The sequence below is a fragment of the Theropithecus gelada genome, chromosome 9 (genome assembly GCF_003255815.1).
Source record: "Theropithecus gelada isolate Dixy chromosome 9, Tgel_1.0, whole genome shotgun sequence".
In the NCBI taxonomy this organism is placed as follows: Eukaryota; Metazoa; Chordata; class Mammalia; order Primates; family Cercopithecidae; genus Theropithecus; species Theropithecus gelada.
In genome coordinates, this window is record NC_037677.1 from 88,222,759 (window position 1) to 88,240,811 (window position 18,053).

The 18,053-nt window shown below is 38.8% G+C and overlaps 1 protein-coding gene across 2 annotated transcripts in view; it reads left to right on the forward strand.

Annotated features, from left to right (window-relative positions):
* Positions 1–18,053, forward strand: part of TNKS2 (tankyrase 2) — a 67,420-nt gene that overhangs the window by 7,641 nt on the left and 41,726 nt on the right. For both annotated transcript variants that reach the window (XM_025395589.1, XM_025395588.1), the window contains exons 2-7: positions 4,914–5,138; positions 9,332–9,427; positions 11,455–11,491; positions 11,668–11,743; positions 12,129–12,223; positions 14,784–14,850. In XM_025395589.1, coding sequence (XP_025251374.1) covers positions 4,914–5,138; positions 9,332–9,427; positions 11,455–11,491; positions 11,668–11,743; positions 12,129–12,223; positions 14,784–14,850 — 596 coding nt within the window. The remainder of the gene's footprint in view (positions 1–4,913; positions 5,139–9,331; positions 9,428–11,454; positions 11,492–11,667; positions 11,744–12,128; positions 12,224–14,783; positions 14,851–18,053) is intronic.

Consider the following 18,053-nt stretch of genomic DNA (forward strand, 5'->3'; position numbering starts at 1 on the left):
AGGAAGACTGAAGTCAGGGCTAATGACAGCAAGAGCTGACCTTCACCTCTTTGAAATTTTACTACTTGGCTTCTGCAGTGCCATTCTTTCTTAGTTTTACTTCTCAGTCTCTTTTTCATATACCGTGATACCGTGATACATTGATTCAGCAAATATCAACAAATTGCTCTGTACCGTGTACTCTGAAGGATGCTGGGGAAGTAGTGATGAATTAAAATGCACATGGCTCTTGTCCTTCATGGAACTAAGAGTCTAGAAAATGCTGGGCGCGGTGGCTCGTGCCTGTAATCCCAGCACTTTGGGAGGCCGAGGTGGGTGGATCACAAGGTCAGGAGATCGAGACCATCCTGGCTAACACGGTGAAACCCTGTCTCTAGTAAAAATACAAAAAAAATTAGCTGGGCATGGTGGCGGGTGCCTGTAGCCCCAGCTACTCCGACGGCTGAGGCAGGAGAATGGCTGGTGTGAACCTGGGAGGCGGAGCTTGCAGTGAGCCGCGATCGCGCCACTGCACTCCAGCCTGGAGGACAGAGCGAGACTCCGTCTCAAAAAAAAAAAAAAAAAAAAAAGTCTAGAAAATAAGTAAAGAGTAATTACAAATTTTAATAAGTGCCAAGAAATACTGCTATGAACAGCAAAGACAAAAATCCCTGCTGGTATGGAGCTTGCATTCTAGTGAAGGAGGTGGGAGATAGACCAACTAAATGGTGTGAAGATAGAAAAAAATGTGGATGGGCAGAAGGGACTATTTTAGATAGGATGATCGGGGATAGCCTTCTTAAGGTGGTGACATTTAAACAAACCAGGTAGTGAGTAGAAGTAGGATGCTTTGTGCAAGGGAAGAGCATTCCAAGCAGAAGGGCAGCATGTACCAAGTCAATGGCATACTTGACAAACTGAAAGAAAGCTATATTATAGTTGGGAAAGGGAAGAATGGTGTGAAGTGAAATTAGAGAAAGTGAGGGCCAGTTCATGAGGGAGCTTTTAAGGCCATAGTCGAGTGTTTGAATTTTATTCTAAGAGCATCAGTGGGAAACCAAGGAATTATTTTAAACAGGGCTGTGATATGATTATTTTTAAAAGGTCACTAGAGACAGAAGTGGAAATGAGAGACCTATTTAGGGGAGACTATTGCAGGAACTTATGCTGGAGGTGATAGTGTTTGGAGTAAGGTAATATCAGTGGAAATAGAAGTTGGAAACATGTTGAGTTTGAGATACCTTTAAAATATCTGGAAGGAAATATGTTAAGTAAACATTCTGGAATTTGGGTGAAAAGTCTAGACTGGAGATTTAAATTTGAGGGTTGTGCATCTAGGTGGTATTTAAAGCCGTGGGATCAGATAAGATTATCTAAAAAGAGGTTAGAGAACTGAGTCTTGAGGAATCCCAGCATTTAGAAATTGGGTAGAGGAAGCAATAAGCCCTCAGTGAGATATGACATGTCTAAAACTTGGACTCCTCATCTTCTGCCACAAATCTATTTTCATCTGCAGCCTTGCCCCCATTTCAGTTGATGGCAACTTCACTCTTCCATTACACAGGCCAAAAACCTTGGCAGTAGTGTGTGTAGTAGTAAGATTGGAAACAACCTAACTATGTATGAGAATTGAACTAGTTACATTTTGACTCTCCCAGTTAAAAAAATATATGCAATACTGATAGAAGTTGATTTCTGGGATATTATTAATAGCAGATTTTTTTAAGAAAGAAAGAAAGATGTAAACACTGTCTTTAAAGATATATATTAGCAGATGTTTGCTTGCATGTATGTAAAATAACTTCAAGGTATGTGAAAAAAAAAAAGTGATAACCAGAAGGAAGGAAACTGGGAAGCTGGGAATAGGGGTGGGAGGAAGGCTTCACCAGCCATGTGACTATTACCTATCATGTTCACATGAACCATGTGGATATACTATCCTAACCAAATCAGTCTTAATCTTAGCCCTTATCATCTGTCACCTAGACTATGGCACATAGCATTCTAAAACCTTAAGGACATATCTACCGCCTATCTCTGCATTTGATTCATTTATTCACACAATTGCCAAGGTGATCTTTCTTAAAAAAAAAAAACAGTCACTGCCCTAAACACATCATTCTGTGACTAATGATGTGTTGTAGCAGTATTTTTCCAACTGTTTCCAAGAGGTGCTCAGAGATGCAGGAATATTTTCTTTTGGATCTTTGTGAGGGGAAGAAGGAGGATTCAACCGGAGTAGTTTTTATTTTGTTCAGTTAATTTGCAATTCTATGAATGCCAACTATGTACTAGGCATTGGGTATTTAGCAGTAAACGTAACCTGTACCTATTATAATCTTAAATAAGATCTAATTGAAATCTGTCTGGGCCCAGTGCAATGGCTCATGCCTGTAATCCCCGCACTTTGGGAGGCTGAGGCTGGTAGATTATTTGAGGTCAGAAGTTTGAGACCAGCCTGGCCAACATGGCAATACCCCATGTCTACTAAAAATACAAAAAAGAATTAGCCAGACATGATGGTGCGCACCTGTAGTCCCAGCTACTAGGGAAACTAAGGCAAGAGAATCGCTTAAGCCCGGGAAGCAGAGGTTGCAGTGAGCCGAGATCACGCCATTGCACTCCAGCCTGGGTGACAGAGCAAGACTCTGTCTCAAAAAACAAAACAAAACCTGCTATCTGAAAACAGTTTGAAAAACACTAATTTATGGGACAAAGGCCAGGTGCTACCTTAGCCTGACATACTCCTTTTTGTTGTCGTTTTGTTTTTTGTTTTTTGTTTTTTGTTTTTTTTTTTTGAAACGGAGTCTCACTCTGTCTCCCGGGCTGGAATGCAGTGGCCCAATCTCGGCGTACTGCAAGGTCCATCTCCCGGGTTCACGCCATTCTCCTGCCTCAGGCTCCCGAGTAGCTGGGACTACAGGCGCCTGCCACAACACCCGGCTAATTTTTTTTTTTTTTTCTTAGTAGGGACAGAGTTTCACCATGTTAGCCAGGATGGTCTCGATCTCCTGACCTCATGATCCACCCTCCTCGGCCTCCCAAAGTGCTGGGATTCGCCCGGCCAGCCTGATATTCTCCTGATCTAGCATCTGCCCACTTTGGCATTCTGCATCCTGGCTGTTATGGAGCATTTGTTTGTTCTTTTTTTTCTTTTCTTTTCTTTTCTTTTCTTTTCTTTTCTTTTCTTTTCTTTTCTTTTCTTTTCTTTCTTCTTCTTCTTCTTTTTTTTTCCTGAGATGGAGTCTCACTCTGTTACCCAGGCTGGAGGGCGGTGGCGTGATCTTGGCTCACTACAACCTACACCTGCCGAGTTCAAGCAATTCTCATTCCTCAGCTTCCCGTGTAGCTGGGATTACAGGCACGTGCCACCACACCTGGCTAATTTTTTGTATTTTTAGTAGAGACTGAGTTTCACCATGCTGGCCACGCTGGTCTTGAACTCCTGACCTTGTGATCTGCCTACCTGGGCCTCCCAAAGTGCTGGGATTACTGGCGTGAGCCACTGTGCCCAGCCCAAGCATTTATTCTTTCATACCTCCATGTCTGTGTACATTTTGTTTCTTTCTTGCTCATCTCCTTTCCCTCACCTCTCCCTCCTCTTCTCATTTTCCTAATGATCGCTTATTTTTCTGGAAGCTTTCAGCTTAGGTGTCATCACTGGAATCGCCTTAGGCAAGTCTTTTCCATTCTCTGCTTTCCCCTAGTTTAGGAGTTCCCTTCTTTAAGCTCTAGTAGCACTTTATGTATACGTAGCAATTATATTGTATTGAAATTTAAAATCTTCATATCTTAAATTATGAGCTCTTTGAGAGGGGGAAGAATCAAAGATACAAAGATACTCATCTTTGTGACCACAGAGCCCAGCAATGTTAAAACAAAAATAGTTAATCTTTTCAACTATCTTTAGTTCTTCCATCAGGTGCAACCAGGCCAACCCCAGGCATCAACCTTAGAAATGTTGTACCATTACTTTCTTATCTGTTCTCATTGCTGGTCATCTTGGAAGAACTGCGGTCAGACTTGGTGGCTTTAAGAATAGAATGGAGAAATTTCAGAAGAGTGAGCAGTTCCTTTCTCTCTACCCAAACACATTATAGACCTCTCTCCATCTGCTTTAACATATGCCTGAAAGCCTTGTCATTTTACAATTAGGTGTAAAAAGATTTTAAGTACTAATATATAGGAATGATAAGAGATTGAAACTCATTGATACTAGATCTGCAAATCAGTATAAATAAATAATCAGACTTTTTTTGTTTTATTTGATTTGGGGGCAGTTGAGCAGAACTGTGGAATGTTGGTACCTAAAGGAGGCCTCCTACATGGAAAGAAGTTATATATGTGTTGTGCAAGTGACAAAGTAGGGACTCCTTTGAAGACACTGGATTTTATACTTTTGCCTGGGGTTATCTCTCTGTGTCTCACTACATAGACAAATATTAGCTGTAAGTGGATCTTTTTTTGTTGCTTCTCATAGTCCCCCCAGTTTAGCAGAAACGTTCTATGAGATAGATGTGGGAAAGGAATTCTGTCACTGTATCATAAGGTTGTGATTTACGTATTTAAGTTTTATACTTTGAACATCTGAAAATGTATACATACTAAATACACAGAACTCTATTGTAGAGTGAAAAACGTTTGAACTTTGAGCTTTCAGTCACTTATTTTGTGTTCTTTCTTTGAGGTTAGTAGTAATAGTACCACCCAAGGCACTACTTAGGTACCACTACTACTTAGTGGAGAGTCACTCTGGCTTTATCATTAAGGTTAGTTACTGATATATTTCTGATCACCTTTCCATTAATTAGTTCTTGAATTGTTGAGTCTGTTATTATTTTTCAACCTGAAACATTTTAGCATGGATGGTACTTATTCTAATTTGATATCTTTTCCTTGTTGAACTTACGTGTGGACAATTTGTTTTCATCTAGGTTTTGGGCGGAAAGACGTAGTTGAATATTTGCTTCAGAATGGTGCAAATGTCCAAGCACGTGATGATGGGGGCCTTATTCCTCTTCATAATGCATGCTCTTTTGGTCATGCTGAAGTAGTCAATCTCCTTTTGCGACATGGTGCAGACCCCAATGCTCGAGATAATTGGAATTATACTCCTCTCCATGAAGCTGCAATTAAAGGAAAGATTGATGTTTGTATTGGTAAGGCTGTTAACTTTTCTGACTCTTCCTAATGTTGTAACTATTCTGAATCTGAACTGAATTAATCTGTTCATATCATCAAATTCTGTCAAGCTGAATTTATATATTTAAGAACATCCCATGATTTAATCTAACTACTATTTACTGAGTGTCTTTTTGTGTGTAGTACTGAGCCTAAATTTCTTTGGAGAATGGAATACAAAGTGCCTATTCTCTGGAAACTTGCATTCTCTTGGGAGATAAAATACACAAAGAGCCAGATAAAGGTATGGTGGAAGGGAACAGAGAGTGTTAAGAGGATAATGAGCACAGTGACTTGGCAGGATCAAGTCAAGGCCCTACTTTTTGGAGTCTTTCCAGTGGAGAAAGGGTTAAAAAGGTAGGTGGGGATTTCTTTTTAAAAAGCTTTAAATACCAGGTTAAGGAGCTTGCTATTAGTATGTGTAGGCAGTGTGGAATATTGAAGATTTTTTGAGGAAGGGAACACTGTGATAAGAGTACATAGTATGCAGTCATGCTCCACGTAACTCCATTTCGAAATGGATGACTTACATAAGGGTGGTCCCATAAGATTATAATGGAGCTAAAAAATTCCTGTCACCTACTAACTTCGTAGCAGTCCTAACTTCATAGCACAAGGCATTACTCAGGTTTTTGTGGTGATGCTGGGTTAACAAACCTAGTGCACCGCCAGTCATATAAAGGTATAGCATATGAAATTATGTACACTACATAATACTTGATAATAACCAACTTTGTTACTGGTTTATATATTTACTATACTTTTTATTGTGATTTAATTTTATTGAGTATACTCAGCAATTTAAAAAAAAAGTTAACTGTAAAACAGCCTCAGGCAGGTGTTCCAGAAGAAGGCATTACTATATGGCAACTCTGTGTGTGTTGTTTTGCCCCTAGAGACCTTCCAGTGGGACAAGATGTGGAGGTGGAAGACAGTAATATTGATGATCCTAAGCCTGTGTAGGCCTAGCTAATATGTGTGTCTATATCTTAGTTTTTAACAGAAAAGTTGTAAAAAAATTTTTTTGAATAGAGAAAAGCTTATAAAATAAAACATAAAGAAAATACTTTTGTATAGCTGTACATAATGTTTATTTTAAGTTGTTATTACAAAAGTCAAAAAGTTTTTTTTTTTTTTTTTTTTTTTTGAGACGGAGTCTCGCTCTGTCGCCCAGGCTGGATTGCAGTGGCCGGATCTTGGCTCACTGCAAGCTCCGCCTCTCGGGTTCACGCCATTCTCCTGCCTCAGCCTCCGGAGTAGCTGGGACTACAGGCGCCCGCCACCACGCCCGGCTAGTTTTTTGTATCTTTTAGTAGAGACGGGGTTTCATCGTGTTAGCCAGGATGGTCTCGATCTCCTGACCTCGTGATCCGCCCGTCTCGGCCTCCCAAAGTGCTGGGATTACAGGCTTGAGCCACCGCGCCCGGCCAAAAAGTTTTTATAACTTTAAAAGTTTATAATGTAAAAAGGTTACAGTAAGCTAATTATTGAAGAAATATATTTTTAAAATAAATTTACATAGCTAAGTGTACAGTGTTTATGCAGAGTCTACAGTGATGTACTATAATATCCTAGACCTTCACATTCACTCATCACTTACCCACTGACTGACTCAAAACAACTTCCAGCCCTGCAAGCTCCATTCATGGTAAATGTCCTATACAGATATACCATTTCTTATCTTTTATACTGTATTTAGACATATTTAGTTACAGATATACTTGCCATTGTATTATAGTTGCCTGCAGTATTCAGTACAGTAACATGCTGTTCAGGTTTGTAGCCTAGGAGGAATAGGCTATACCATGTAGCCTAGGTGTTTGGTAGACTGTACCATCTAGGTTTGTGTAAACATTCTCTGGTGTTGGCACAATGATGGACTCACCTAACAAGGCATTTCTCAAAATATATCCCTGTCATTAAGTGACACATGACTGTATTTTATAAAGAGTAATCTGGTAGGGGACTGGGTAGGATGGATGGCATCAAGGATACCAGTTAGGAAACTGTAAAGTAACCCAGGTGAGAAATGATAGCTACTGAATTATAGGGTTATAGGAGAGTAGAAATGGCAGGATAAGTAAGAAAAGTATATAGTATGTGAAAAGGCTTTTTGAGAGTTTTTATTAACCTGGTATTTGCTTTTGTGAGACAAACAAATTCAAGGATTTTGGACTCATTGCCACCTTAACTCCATTATTTCCTGATGTAAAATAGGGACAGTTGAAATCCTTAACAGATAGAAAGTGAGTTCAGTGCACTAGAAAAAGTCCAGGTGCTCTATACTAGACTTAAATTGGACCTCATCGTCCCCAGCATCCCAAATCACTGTTTATGTCAACCTCACCAGCTTAAATTAGGTCATTTATAAAGATGTGAAATGGATTTCCTGGTTACCTCTGTCCAATTCTCCTTTTCTGTATGTTATCTTAAATTGTTCCTGCCCTACATTCAAATACATCATTTTTACCACATAACCCATCTCTGGTACCTCAGAGTCTTAGACATATAATTAGTTTTAATAATGTAGAGTTTTCCAAAGGTAGTTATAATCTGCACTATCCAATATGGTAGCTAAGAGCTTGAAATGTCTGAATTGAGATGTACTCTAAGGGAAAAAGCATACCACATTTCAGAGACTTAGTACAAAAAAAAGTAAAATATCTACTTTTATATTGATTATAATATAAATGTAAATATTGAATTTTTGGATGTATTAGGTGAAGTGTGTTCAAATTAATTTGAACTGTTTCTTTTTTTAATGTAGTTACTGGAAAATGTTAAATTATTTATGTGGCTCATGTTTTATTTCTGTTGAACAGCACTGGTATATATAGGAGTAGAGCAGAATGGAAATTCACCCTATCAAAGAACAAGAACTGAGCTTCCTTTCTGCACATATTTGCCTGTCTTCCTCCAGCTCCTTATTTAGAGAGTATACTGGAATATCTTCATAATAATACAAATAATAATATAGTACAGAACAAAACACAATACTTCTCTTTTTTTTTCAGACGGAGTCTTGCTCTGTCACGCAGGCTAGAGTGCAGTGGTGTTATCTCTGCTCACTGTAAGCTCCACCTCCCGGGTTCACACCATTCTCCTGTCTCAGCCTCACTACAGGCGCCCGCCACCATGCCCAGCTAATTTTTTGTATTTTTAGTAGAGACAGAGTTTCACCATGTTAGCCAGGATGGTCTCTTGTCTCTTGACCTCTTGATCCTCCCGCCTTGGCCTCCCAAAGTGCTGGGATCACAGGCGTGAGCCACCGCACCCAGCCAAGACTTCTCTTTTTATGTGCCTTGAATTATAATGTAGTAGTTTTGATTTGGGGTAGGTTAACCCTACTAAGGGTATTTGGATTTTAACTTAAAATTCAGTGTAGTTAACCTCAAAAAACTAACTGGTCAGCTAGCAACCCTTATTTATATATCCCTCAGTTAAGATTTTTCCAAAGAAAAATTGTCCTTATAAGGAGTAATTTGCACCTTGGTTTCAATGCACCTACTCCACTCTTTAGACTGTTTACCTTATACCTTACAAGTGCATTGTATTATGGTTTCAATAGCGGACAAATACAAGCAGCCTCCTGTTGATTATTCAGCCTTCCTGAAGAATAGAAAGATAATGACTGACGACCTTACAGAATTTGTTGAAAGCATAAGGAAGCCATTCAGTTTTTTGTTTGTGTTTTTTAAAAAAGAATTTACCTGTGTGGTTTTTGTTTTTTTTTTTTCCTTAAAAATTCTACAGATCTCTGTTCCCAGGCTATCTATAGCTTTAGACATTTTATTTCTGTCATGGTGAACAGTCTTTCTAGCATAAGCAGTGTTCTTTTGGAATAAGAAAAAAGCTTTCAAGCACACTTGCCTTTTTTTCCCCCTTATACACTCTTATCTATCCTTAGTCACTTGTCACCAGCTGTATAAATAGCAAAGGAAAATCTACATTGAACTGAGGGGGAACTTATTTAATGTGTATTTAATGCATTAAATAATAGAATATGTATTATTTTTATATTTAAAATGTAACATTCCCATTCTGACAAGATACGAAAGGTCTTTAAACAACTTTGAGACTTTGCTGGACCAGAATTCTTGAGAAAATGATTTACTAAAATCAAGTTGTTAAAATTACCATTGAACTTCAAAATAGTGTTGCTATTTTGCAGTGCTCTTACAGCATGGAGCTGAGCCAACCATCCGAAATACAGATGGAAGGACAGCATTGGATTTAGCAGATCCATCTGCCAAAGCAGTGCTTACTGGTAAGTCTGTATACTCTGGTTATTCCAGAAAGCCTGTGAAGAACAAGCTTGCCAGGTAGGAAATTTGCCTCCTGTGATTAATGACCTCAGCTAGATTTTTAAAATAGTGTCAGTTCAGTAGCTTTCCTTTTCTACATGTAGATAGCTGACATTTGATTCTCCTCTAAGAAAAATAAAGCTTTCTTTTTCTTTTCTAATTGGTGTTTACATATGTCATTGTTACCTTATTGGGAGTGAGGGTAATAGATAATTGTATGTTGCTGTAGTATATTCAGGATATTTCTTAAATACCCCTGAGTTTTTCAGATAACTTATGCCTGCCCGTTTATATACAGGTTGAGTATTTCTAATCCAAACTTCAAAACACTTCTGGTTTTAAGCATTTCAGATAAGGGATATTCTTTTTTTTTTTTTTTTAATGTATTTTAATAATTTTTGATGGAATCCTTTCAAAAAGCACTAGCCATTCAGAAGAGGATTCTAGGCACACTCATTTCGGTACCATGAAGAATGCTAGTTGTACTCTGCTGTAACATATTTATGTCCTTGAAACCTATTGCTATGCGTAAGCTATAGTTTAGATTGACAAACTTTCTTGAGTTGTAGCCACTTCACATATTATCTCCCTTGTCAGTGTGCTTTCCTCTTAGCAACTCAGCCATATTATTTACCATATTCTTATCTACCTTGTGATAACTAGAATCATACCTAATCTAAAGTCAAGAGCCTAAGGGGCTTTGCTGTGAGCTTTGTGCCTGGATTTTGTGTTATTTCTTCTACCATTGCTGAGAAAATTTAGACTTCTTCTTGAAAAGACTTTTAGAAGTGTGCACTGTTATTGTGACTATCAATCAGTGTTCATTTTCTCCTTTAGTAGTCCATGTTATTCCATGCTTTTATTTTTGTTTTTTAAATCTTGGGCCTCAAAAGAAGTGTTGCCTTGGCAGTCAATACACAATTCACATTGTGGGCAGCAGTTTGGATGTCATTTAGCAAATCATTGTATTAATTTAAATTTTGTTGATTTTATAGTTTTGTTTGTATTCATTTGTAAAAGTAAAGGCTTTAATAAAGAAGAAATAGAGTTCATAGTTAATCCTTTTTTATATTTGTATATATTTAAAGTAGCATTAAATAAGCATGATATTAATGTTGAAAAATCTAGATTCATAAAGATGTTAATGATTATGTTATAATCAGTGATGCTATAGATTCTTTTGTAATTTCTATAATGTTGGTGTATTGAGTTTTGTTTGTTTTGTTTAGGGGTTTGTTTTTGGGGGGGGTGTGTGTGTGTGGGTGTGCGTATATCAAGGTCTCGCTCTGTCGCCCAGGCTGGAGTGCAGTGGCACAGTCACAGCTCACTGCAGCCTGAACCTATCCAGGCTCAGGTGATCCTCCAACCTCAGTCTCCCGAGTAGCTGGGACTGCAGGTGTGCGTCACCACACCCAGCCAATTTTTGTATTTTTTGTAGAGAGAGGGTTTCACCGTGTTCCCAGGCTAGTCTCTAACTCTTGGGCTCAAGCGATCCACCCACCTCAGCCTCCCAAAGTGCTGGGATTACAGACGTGAGCCAATACACCTGGCCTTTTTTAGGTTTGGAACAAAGTTGTAGATACATTTTGTTTCTCTGTTATGAAAATACTATACTCATTTTAGGAAATTTGAAGGGAAAAAGGAAAAGGTCACCAATAATCTATGACCCGAGATAAACTTTGTTAATATTTTGGTATATTTTCTTTTGGATTTTCCTTCTCCTGAGCATATTGTTTTTATATAGTTGAGATTGCCTTTCATTATATAAAATAGAATCTTTTTTTTTTAATCCCATAGCAAAGGTATTTCATGTTTGCTTTTCATGCAAATATTTTTAAACTACATAATATTCTGTTAATGAACTATTTTCCATTTATTGGAAATTTATTTCCAAATTTATCTACTTTATAATTCATTGGGCGTCTTTTTGCATAAAACTTGTTAATTTTTCTTTTTAATTTCTATACTTTTTTTTTTTTCTAATTCACAGGTGAATATAAGAAGGATGAACTCTTGGAAAGTGCCAGGTACATACTAATGTTTTAAATATTTGACAGGAATACTTCACCATTAACTTTTTTCTTTTTTTTTTTTTTTTACAGTAAGCAAACTTTAAATAGAATTTTTTGTAATGGTTACAGTACTTATCTTGAGGCAGATCTGATGAAGAATGCAAATTGCTAATACTTTTTTTGTATTCTAGGAGTGGCAATGAAGAAAAAATGATGGCTCTACTCACACCATTAAATGTCAACTGCCACGCAAGTGATGGCAGAAAGGTACTTCCTTTTGCAACTGAGTTTGTGCTTATCTTCTGGTAACATAAAGATAAAGATGTGTTTATCTTACAATAAATTGAAATATATTTGAAGAGAGCACTGATGTTTTAAGTATTTCAGTATTTTCAGTATTTCAAATTCTTAAGCTTAGTAAAACCTTATTGATGATAAACAGTTATTTGCGTCCTATATGTAATAGTGAATTTATAAACTTGTATACTATGCCTTCAATATGTATGTTGGATTTTGTAAAACCAAATTGATAACTACTTAGACAATGAAGTCATAATTGGATTTTCTGGTTTTATATTTGGGTTTTTTCCCTCTTACACATTTTATTCAACCATTATTTGAATTTCATTAATATATTTGATTAATATTTCAGTCGACTCCATTGCATTTGGCAGCAGGATATAACAGAGTAAAGATTGTACAGTTGTTATTGCAACATGGAGCTGATGTCCATGCTAAAGATAAAGGGTAAGCATTTGAACAAAAACAAGGACTTTTTATGTGTTACCGTCATCTTAAAACAATCTTTTTAACCTTATAAAAATCATATTTTTTACTAAATAACATTAATATGTATCGAGCTTTTACAATATACAGGTTCTCTGAGGGCACAGGAAATTATAAAACCTTAAGCCCACAGCTCATAGAAGGTGTACATTACACTTCAGAGGGCATGAAAAGATACCTAAGAATACTATGAGGTCTCTACCAAGTGTTTGGTCATTGAGAGAGAGAGCACTGCAGGAGTTCCCAAGAGGGAACTCTCAGTGATGGTTGACTGAAGTGGTTGGGAAATCCCTCAGAATGAGGTGTGACTTGACCTGGACTGTAAAGTCAAGTCTCAATTCAAGAAAGCAATTTGCGAAACATTAGTCTGCAAGACAATTAGGATAACTGGGGGCTGCTAAAGCAGACATTAAAGCACATTTTAAAAACAGTAACTAGACTAGCTTTGCTGGAGAAGATGATTCACACAAGAAACAAATGAAGGTTAGAATTAGAGAAATAGGTAAGAACCAGGTTTTGGAGGACTTGGTATTTAGCCTAAGTAATTCATACTTCACTCTGTGATCTGAAACAAAGGAGATTATTATTCTAAAAGAAGTTTTAAGAGGTGCATTTGAAAGCAGTGTGTTGGCTAAATTGGGAGAGAGGACTAGAAGCAAAAGCAGCAATTAGGAAAGTGAGCATTCTAGAGGGTTAAGCATAATCAGGATTCATAATAATGGTGGCAGAATAAATGAAAATGAAGGAATAGATGCAAGAGTTATTTCTGTGTAAGAATGGATAAGGTTTGGGCTGGGCACGGTGGCTCACGCCTGTAATCCCAGCACTTTGGGAGAGGTCAGGAGATCGAGACCATCCTGGCTAACATGGTGAAACCCCATCTCTACTAAAAATACAAAAAATTAGCCGGGCGTGGTGACAGGCGCCTGTAGTCCCAGATACTCAGGAGGCTGAGGCAGGAGAATGGCGCGAACCTGGGAGGCAGAGCTTGCAGTGAGCCGAGATCGTGCCACTGCACTCCAGCCTGGGTGGCAGAGCAAGACTCCATCTCAAAAAAAAAAAAAAAAGAATGGATAAGATTTGTCGAATGGGTATGATGAGCGAGGAATAAAAGGAAAACTACACTTCAAGTTCTGAATGAGTTAGATCCAATGATACACATATGAAATACACAAGGCAAAATTGTTTGGGGGGAAACTGTTGAATTGACTTCTAGAAGTCTTAGTTTATTTTTTGTTTGCTTGTTGTGTTTTTTATTTTATTTTTATTTTATTTTATATTATTTTATTTTATTTTATTTTTTTTTTTGAGACGGAGTCTCGCTCTGTCGCCTAGGCTGGAGTGCAGTGGTAAGATCTCGGCTCACTGCAACCTCTGCCTCCCGGGTTCAAGTGATTCTCCTGCCTCAGCCTCCTCAGTAGTTGGGATTACAGGCACCCACCACCACACCTAGCTAATTTTCATATTTTTAGTAGAGACGAGGTTTCACCATGTTGGCCAGGCTCGAACTCCTGACCTCAGGTAATCCACCTGGCTCAGCCTCCCGAAGTGCTCAGATTACAGATGTGAGCCACCACGCCCGGCCTAGAACACTTAGTTTAATGGGATGATACAGGAACATAGTGGAAGCATCTAGTAGGTGGTTAGGAACAAAATTGGTGCTCAGGCAAGTGAAGAATCATATATTCAAAAATAGTAAGGAAAGCCATGAACCTTTCAAGAGAGGACTCGTAGAACTAAAGACTAAATCACAGGTGACCATCCCTTACCAGAGGCTGGCATGATGGTGGCTGTGGCAGCATATTAGTGAGTGATCCCAAAGGAGAAGGAAAAGCTTAAAGATAGAAGTCAAGATTTTAAAGTTTCACTGTATCTTCCCATAGAGAAAGTTCTTCCTCCACTCCCATCATGGAAGAATTGGGTTTCAGCTTATTAAGGATCTCAAAAAAGTTTTTAAAATGAGCTAGTATTTGAGCTAAGTCTGGAAAAGACATGTAGAAATGATCCAGAACAAAGGAGGGAGGGAAATCTATACCCAGGGAACAGTATGTGTAGAGACATACAGGGAACTATAAGTTTAGCATATCATTATTGAAGGGTAAGCCTAGAGAGGGAGTCAGATAATTGTGTGTGCCATGTTAATAAGTTGGAACCATCTCTTGAAAGCACAGCGTTAAGGTGTAACTACATCAGACTTACCTTTTAGAAAAATCTGCCTCAGCTTGGAGGATAAAGTGGAGTGGGGGCTGTTTCAGTAGTGCAAGGGAGAAATAACAGGCCCAAACTAAGGCAGTGGCAGTAGCAGTGAAGTATAAAGGAAGACAGATTTGAAAGAGACTTGGGAGTTCAAATTCTTAGGACTTAGGGTTCAAATGGATGTTACTAAATTTTGAACATTTTTATTAGAACATCACATAATCCACTTGCTATTTAAGTAATTAAATACATTTTAATTTATAAATTTCCGTAGGCCTAAGAAATATATACTAAAACAGGATTTTTTTTCCCCTTCTCATTGTAGTGATCTGGTACCATTGCACAATGCCTGTTCTTATGGTCATTATGAAGTAACTGAACTTTTGGTCAAGGTTAGTGCTCTTGTACTCTCTATTTACTTTCTGGAGTTATGTAGAGTAACTTGAAATACATTAGTGTATCTGGGTTTCTTTTTATTTTCTGTGTTCTTAGTGCTTAAAGAAGTAGAAGTATTTATAAGCATTATAAAATATAGGTGACTGATAGCTCAGCATTTGACTGCTTTGAGATTTTTGAGATACCATATGGTTTTGTTTTTTGTTTTTTGTTTTTTTTTTTTGAGACAAGGTCTCACTCTTGCCCAGGCTGGAGTGCAGTGGTGCGATCTTGGCTTTCTGCAACCTCCACCTCCAGGGTTCAAACGATTCTCCTGCCACAGCCTCCTGAGTAGATGGGATTTCAGACATGCGCCATCACGCCCAGCTAAATTTTGTTAGAGATGGGGTTTCACCATCTCTGGTGAAACCAGGCTGGTCTTGAACTCCTGACCTCAAGTGATTCACCTGCCTCGGCCTCCCAAAGTGCTGGGATTACAGCCATGAGCCACCATACCCAGCCTGGATACTATATGTTTTTAAATATAAAGTAGCAGTGTCATCTTGCTACACATCATCTTGTGACGCATCATCTGAAATCCCATCTACTCAGGAGGCTGTGGCAGGAGAATCGTTTGAACCCTGGAGATGGAGGTTACAGTGAGCCCAGATCGCACCACTGCACTCCAGCATGGGCAAGAGTGAGACCTTGTCTCAAAAAATAATAATAATAATAATAATGAATAGCAGATAAAGTGATTCCATAATTTATAGCTAAAGGTGAAGTTTCAAAACTCTAAGAAGCAGTTTTTAGTGAATCATATTTTGTTAAAACCACCAGATATAATAGCAAGATTTGCCAATTGTACTTTGAGTTGGAGCAGGCCCATTTGGTAAGGTTCACTTCTTCCAGTATGTTCAACAACTGTTTAACAAACAGGTTCCCAAGACTAGCAAGAAACTTTTTTTTTTTTTTTTTGAGGCGGAGTCTTGCTTTGTCTCCCAGCCTGGAGCGCAGTGGCACAATCAGCTCGCTGCAACCTCTGCCTCCTGGGTTCAAGCGATTCTCCTGCCTCAGCCTCCCAAGTACCTGGGATTACAGGTATGTGCCACCATGCCTAGCTAATTTTCTATTTTTAGTAGATACAGAGTTTCACCATGTTGGCCAGGCTGCTCTTGAACTCCTGACCTCAGGTGATCTGCCCGCCTCAGCCTCCCAAAGTGCTGGGATTACAGACATAAGCCACCAAGCCCAGCCCGAAACTTCCTATTTTGATCCCTTTTAGGTGAGAGTAGAAGATATATATTATCCTTGGGAGTGGATCCCAGGATGTTACCCATACCCTTTAACTTCTGTTACCCTGCACCCATTCTACCCCTTCAGTACTTTTCCCCACTCTCTGCAGCTGTTATGGGAAGAGAAAGAGGACACTTGTTTCCAATGCCTCTGTGGTTCCTTTTGGGCCTGCGTCTTATGAAATACGTTTTCCCGTAGAAACAACTTTATAATAATAATTAGATACTCTGAGTAGCATATAAACCTTATTAAACTTATAATGTGGCTGTAGTGTTATACATTTGTGAGAGTAATGCTTTTACTTCTTATAAAACTGAATCTTGACTCCAGCAGCAGAACATTAGAAAGTTGTTATGGATAAGAATGAAACATCAAACAGATTGCACTGGGACTTAAAGACAACTGAGTAGTGTTTTCCTAAGACCTAGTGTTTTACTAAATAAGAATGAAAGGTTGACTAGAGGTCATACCTACAGAGGGGGTTAGCTAACGTGAGGGTGTAATAGTTACCAGGGTAGTAAAGTTAAGCAAAGTCAGGAGAAAACAAGTAGATAGGGATTGAGAATGCAGATTCTGAGCAGTGCTGAGTCAATTGGCAACACTTGCCTAAATAGTTTGGCTAGCAGAAGCTGGCATTTAACAGCAAACACCCAGTGACTGCTTTCCATGACCAGGGCATTTGCTAGCCATGGAAGGCACTAAGACATGATCCCTGGGCAAAGCATTCAAATAATGAAGGTCTGGCACTAACAGGCACAAGACTAACAGGGAATTCTCTTAACATTCTTCCTCATAGTCTCTGAATACTAGGAAGCAAGCAGACAGATCTGGCTAGAGTGGAGGGAAAAATTATGTCAGATAGAGTCATAATTAATTAAACCACTGTGCAGTGTGTTGACTGATATTTCTTTGCTTGGAAGGCAATGTTGGAACCTCCAGTGGGGCCTGAAGCTTCTGTCTTTATCTTTGTTGTGATGCACACTTTTATGGTTGACTTGATAAAAAATTAAAAGGGATACTTATCCAGTTTGCAGATTAACATGAAGCTGAGAAGGATAACTAATATTCAAGTTGATAGAATCCAGGGTCAAAACCATCTCACCAGGCTCTAAGCTTTGGTTGAAGCCAGTAAGATTAAATATAATGGGGCTCAGCAGGGACACTTAAGTTCACGAAATAAGTCGCACAGGAACAAGATGGGAGAGGAGAAAATGCTTTGATGTTTACTTCTTAATTTAAACAATAATACAGAGTGTTTAAATGATCCATTAACTCAAAGTATAAATTGTAATATGACAACTTAAAAAGCTGTCATAATTTTGTGCCAATAGTAGAATAGTATTGCAAGCAAATATAATCATGGATGCAGTGTACTCTGCACACCCAAACCACACTGGAATCTATGATTTTAGGCTCTTGGTTTTGTTTGTTGTTGTTGTTGTTTTTGGCCAGAGGGAGAGGATCTCACTCTGCCACCCAGGCTGGAGTGCAGTGGCGCAATCATGGCTCATTGCAGCCACAACCTTCCCGGGCTCAGGTGATCCTCCCACCTCAGCCTCCCGAGTAGCTGAAATTACAGGCGTGGTACCACCACACATGGTTAATTTATTTTTTGTAGAGATAGGGGTTCACCATATTGCCCAGTTTGGTCTTGAACTCCTAAGCTCAAGCGATCCACCCACCTTGGCCTCCCAGAGTGCTGGAATTACAGGCATAAGCCACTGCCCCTGGCCTCAATTATTTTTTTTTTTTTTTTTTTTGAGAGGGAGTCTCGCACTGTCGCCCAGGCTGGAGTGCAGTGGCCGGATCTCAGCTCACTGCAAGCTCCGCCTCCCAGGTTTACGCCATTCTCCTGCCTCAGCCTCCCTATAGCTGGGACTACAGGCGCCCGCCACCTCGCCCGGCTATTTTTTTTGTATTTTTT